General features: G+C 35.3%; 1 protein-coding gene across 1 annotated transcript; it reads left to right on the forward strand.

Moving 5' to 3' along the window:
- The first annotated feature begins 536 nt into the window (after positions 1-536).
- Positions 537-3,034, forward strand: LOC104214011 (uncharacterized). Its single transcript, XM_009763604.2, has 4 exons — positions 537-667; positions 1,395-1,596; positions 2,568-2,618; positions 2,694-3,034. Exons 2-4 carry the CDS (start codon positions 1,401-1,403, stop codon positions 2,771-2,773), a joined length of 327 nt encoding a protein of 108 aa, XP_009761906.1. The 5' UTR covers positions 537-667; positions 1,395-1,400; the 3' UTR covers positions 2,774-3,034.
- Positions 3,035-4,153: the final 1,119 nt, after the last annotated feature.

Below are 4,153 nucleotides of genomic sequence, written 5' to 3' on the forward strand. Positions count from 1 at the left end.
TCTTAGATTTTATTAGTTTTTTGATTTAACTATTCAATATCTGAAGCTTGTTAAGTCCGACTCATTCGAATTTGCGTCGAGTATGTCCACTAGTGGATAACTAAAGCATTTTCTACCATAAGTTTTTCACTTACAAGTTACAAATACGCGGCCTTTAATTCCATGCTAATTATAAAAAGAAATAAGAAATTACTTAAAAGTCTTTTTTTCACTAATAATCAAGCTCATAGATTATGAGCATAGTGAAAAGAAAAGAAAAAAGAAATAGTTTTATCTATTTGTTACAACTTCCCAATATGCTTAAAATAAGTTACAAGAACACAACGGGCCAATGATAATTCTAATTGGTAATGCAGTACATTTAGGGATGGCAAATGGGGCGGTGTGGGGCGGTTTTCAGCATTCGGGGGCGGGTTACAATGTTTGCGGGGCGGGGCCTAATTTTTTTTTTAAAAAAAAATAAATAACGCGGGGCGGGTCTCAGGGCGCGGGTTTTTTAAAACCTAAATCTTGAACTAAAAGTCTAAAACGCTACCAGATCCTAAATCTTGAACTAAAACCTAAATACAGTCACGACTCACGCACAGGCCACAACGCACTCAACCCGTTGGCCGTCGCCGGAGTGCCTCCCATCAGCCTCCCGTCAGCCCTCACCGACTCTCTTACAGTAAGCCATCTGCCTTTTGTAGTCATGGCTCCTGAATCTCTCATGCCATTTCAGCCTATTCATTTTGATGCTTCTCCGATTTCTTTAGTATTTCTTTCTGCTCAATAGTTGAATGATATTTATGTCTATAGAGAATTGCAATTGCTGAGTAGAAACTTCTCCTTTCACTGTCATTCATTCTCATGTTCGAGTGAATTTTTTTTGTTTTAATTTACTGTAGAATCAGGATGCCTGTTGCCCAGCTTGCCAACAGATTTAATATATGACCAGTTATGAACACAGTTGATTGTGCCCAACAAAAGAATATTAAAATGAAACTGACACACACTATTATACATGAGAAGCTGTAACTTTTCTTGGTATTGCTTTAGTAGAATGGACAGTTGATGATATACACAACAGGGAAAATATCAAGAGAAACCAGAAATTTGTGATCCTCTATCTTCTGTTTATGCTTCTTCTGCTTCTTATATGACTCATTGTTGTACTTTCTTCTTGAATTGGAACTGTCATTTGGACCAACCAAAAGTATTACAAAAATGGTATAGCTAGGAATAGAAATGTCTTGAGTATAGTTCAGAGATGTTGACCATATGAAAAGAAGCTTGACTCTTGAACTTAGACTGAACTTAGCTTTGTTTTCTTCTGCTAAAAGTTTTGCCAAAGAATAGACTTGAAATATTCTGAATACCAACTTCATCTCTTGCTTTTATCTTTATTTTTGTAGAAAAGTATGGAGTCTCAAGGCGAACAAAATCTAATGTGTTCATCTTCAAGTACAATTCCTATTGAGATTGAGAGTCGAGGGCTTATGCAGTATGATGAAGTTAATATGGAAGTTGTTGATGAAACAGGTAAAAGAAAACTTAGTTCTGATGTATGGAAACATGATAAAGTGGTGAAGCTTGATGGTGCTCGCTTTGGTGTTTGTAAGTATTGTAACACTCATATCAAATCAACAAGAAAATGTGAGATATCATCTTTATAGGATCATATTCGTAGATTTCATAAGAAGCCAAGTAACTTAGAAGACGGGGGTGGTTTGGGGGGTGATGATGGTAGCCAAAAATATTATTTTGATCAAGATATTTCACGTAGGGAACTTACTCATTCCACCATTTTGCATGAATACCCTTTGTCGATTGTCGATCATGTTGGATTTAGGAAGTTTGTTGCTAGTCTTCAGCCATTGTTTAAAATAGTGTCTAGGAACACAATCAAGAATGATATTTTGAAGATTTTTGACAATTTGAAATCAAAAATTTCTAAGTTGTTGGAAAAACTCACAAGTAAAATTACAATAACAACTGATATGTGGACTTCAAACAATACAAAAAAAGGGTTCATGGCTATTACGGCACATTTTATTGATGATTCATGGAGGCTTCAAAGCCATATTCTTAGATTTATTTATGTTCCTACTCCACATGATAAGGATACTTTGTGTAGTGTGTTGCTTAATTGCTTGTTAGAGTGGAATCTTGAAAGAAGAATATCAACAATTACAGTTGATAATTCTAGTACAAACAATGCTATAATGAAAATCTTGTTAGATGAGAAACTTTGTAAGAGAGATTTATTGTTGATGGGTCGAATGTTACATGTGCGTTGTGCCGCACACATCTTAAATTTGATTGTGCAAGAAGGACTAAAGGTGATAGAAGATGGTATTAGTAATGTGCGTAATAGTGTCTTATATTGGATAGCATCTTCAGGCAGAATTGAAAGATTCGAAGAAGCTGCACGGTTGCTACATATTTTAGTACTAAAAAGTTGGAGTATGATTGCCCTACTCGTTGGAACTCAACATATCTTATGTTGAGAACAGCCCTAAATTACAAAGAGGTGTTTATAAAGTTGAGTTTAAATGACACCAATTATCGTTGTTCTCCAACCGAAGGGCAATGGAGTGCAGCACATGAAGTTTGTGAAAAGTTGCAGCACATAAATGGTAAGTAACTTTTTTATGATTTACTATATTAATAATAGTATTCACTTTCTTATACTATTATATCTTTTTTTTTAGGTTCGTGTTCAAGCATTGATAGAGTTTCATGTCCGACGATGCTTGATGAAGAAGAAGATCCAGATGTTTCAGTTGCTTGATAACTGAAGGAAGTCAGAGATGCATTATTTCTGATGAAGAAGAAGATCCCAGTGTTTCAATTTTTGCTTTGTTGTAACAGACTAATCAGAGTTCTCATTTAGTATTTTGGGATTAGTTTCTGCAAAGCAATGATTCCTTTTTCTCGTATCTTAAACTGTAAAATATTTGCTAGCTTTTCTTGCTATGTTTGTTATTTATTTGAAAGAATCTTTAGCAGTTTGGCAGAGACAGAATTCAGCAACAAGTTTGCTCAACGTTTACATCAGATTGTTAGCGAAAATGCTTATGCTTTTGTTGCGCACAGTCAACTACAAATTGGGTAGTCTTCTTATCTATAGACTATGGCTCAGCCATAATGGCTGTGCAAATATCAACAAGTTTAGGTTCATATGCATAAAGAATATACCTTTTTATATGGAAATATCAGTCTGCATATTGGTTGCGATGGATTACCACTACAAGTCTATAGAGTTTGTTATAAGTAGTAGTTCTTTGTTCTAGTTTATGTGCTTGTGAATAATGGATTTCTTATCAGCTTGCTTTCGCATAAAGAATATACCTTTTTATATGGAAATATCTATTGGACCAATACATATAATATATTCCATATTTGTCACACCTCCTTTTTGCGCGCCTCGACCTCGAAGGGTTAAATGCGCGAGCGGAGTTTTTCCAATTTAAGTGACAATATCGAAATGGGATTATTTATTTAATTCAGAGTCGCCACTTGGGAAAGGTTTGGCTTTTGGTGTCCCAAGTCACCGGTTTATCTTGAATCCCAAATCGAGGAAAATATTCGACTTTCCAAATGAAGTCTGCGAACCAGAAATTCTAAGTAAGGAATTCTGTTGACCCGAGGGAAGGTGTTAGGCACCCTCGAATTCCGTGGTTCTAGCACGGTCGCTTAAATTGTTATAATGGCTAAATATCTTATTTAAATACATGTTATGACTTATGTGCTTTTACTAAGTTTAAACCGCTTTTATTATCCTTTATTTTTTATAGAATTGCAACGTCGTGAAAATGCATCTCGAACCACGTCACAATCAATGCACCCGTAGTAGTTAACACATTTCGACTCCGTTGAGATTTGAATTTGGGTCACATAAATGTGCACCCGAATTTAAGAAAGTAATATTAAAACGCGCCTAAAGAGACTACCACGTTATTATTTTGGGGAGGGTCATGAAATTCGCTAAATGATCCATCCCGGATTCTAAGTATTTAATATATATACACTTATGAGGGCCCCGCAGTTTATGCCTCTCATTTGGCGAGGCTCGTCTCATTTTATGAAACAGGTAAACCTACAATGACTATATCTTTATTATGTTCGTCTCTAAAAATGGAGAAAAGAAAATATACTCTAATTAAATTGC

This window comes from Nicotiana sylvestris, chromosome 2, assembly GCF_000393655.2.
Source record: "Nicotiana sylvestris chromosome 2, ASM39365v2, whole genome shotgun sequence".
NCBI lineage: Eukaryota > Viridiplantae > Streptophyta > Magnoliopsida > Solanales > Solanaceae > Nicotiana > Nicotiana sylvestris.

Bases quoted from the DNA above. Each gene is read 5' to 3' on its own strand.
- LOC104214011 (XM_009763604.2), top strand. From the start codon at position 1,401: ATGGAGTCTCAAGGCGAACAAAATCTAATGTGTTCATCTTCAAGTACA. The intron at 1,597-2,567 runs GTAAGTATTGTA...CTCCAACCGAAG, and splicing joins TGGTGCTCGCTTTGGTGTTT to GGCAATGGAGTGCAGCACAT. The intron at 2,619-2,693 runs GTAAGTAACTTT...CTTTTTTTTTAG, and splicing joins AAAGTTGCAGCACATAAATG to GTTCGTGTTCAAGCATTGAT.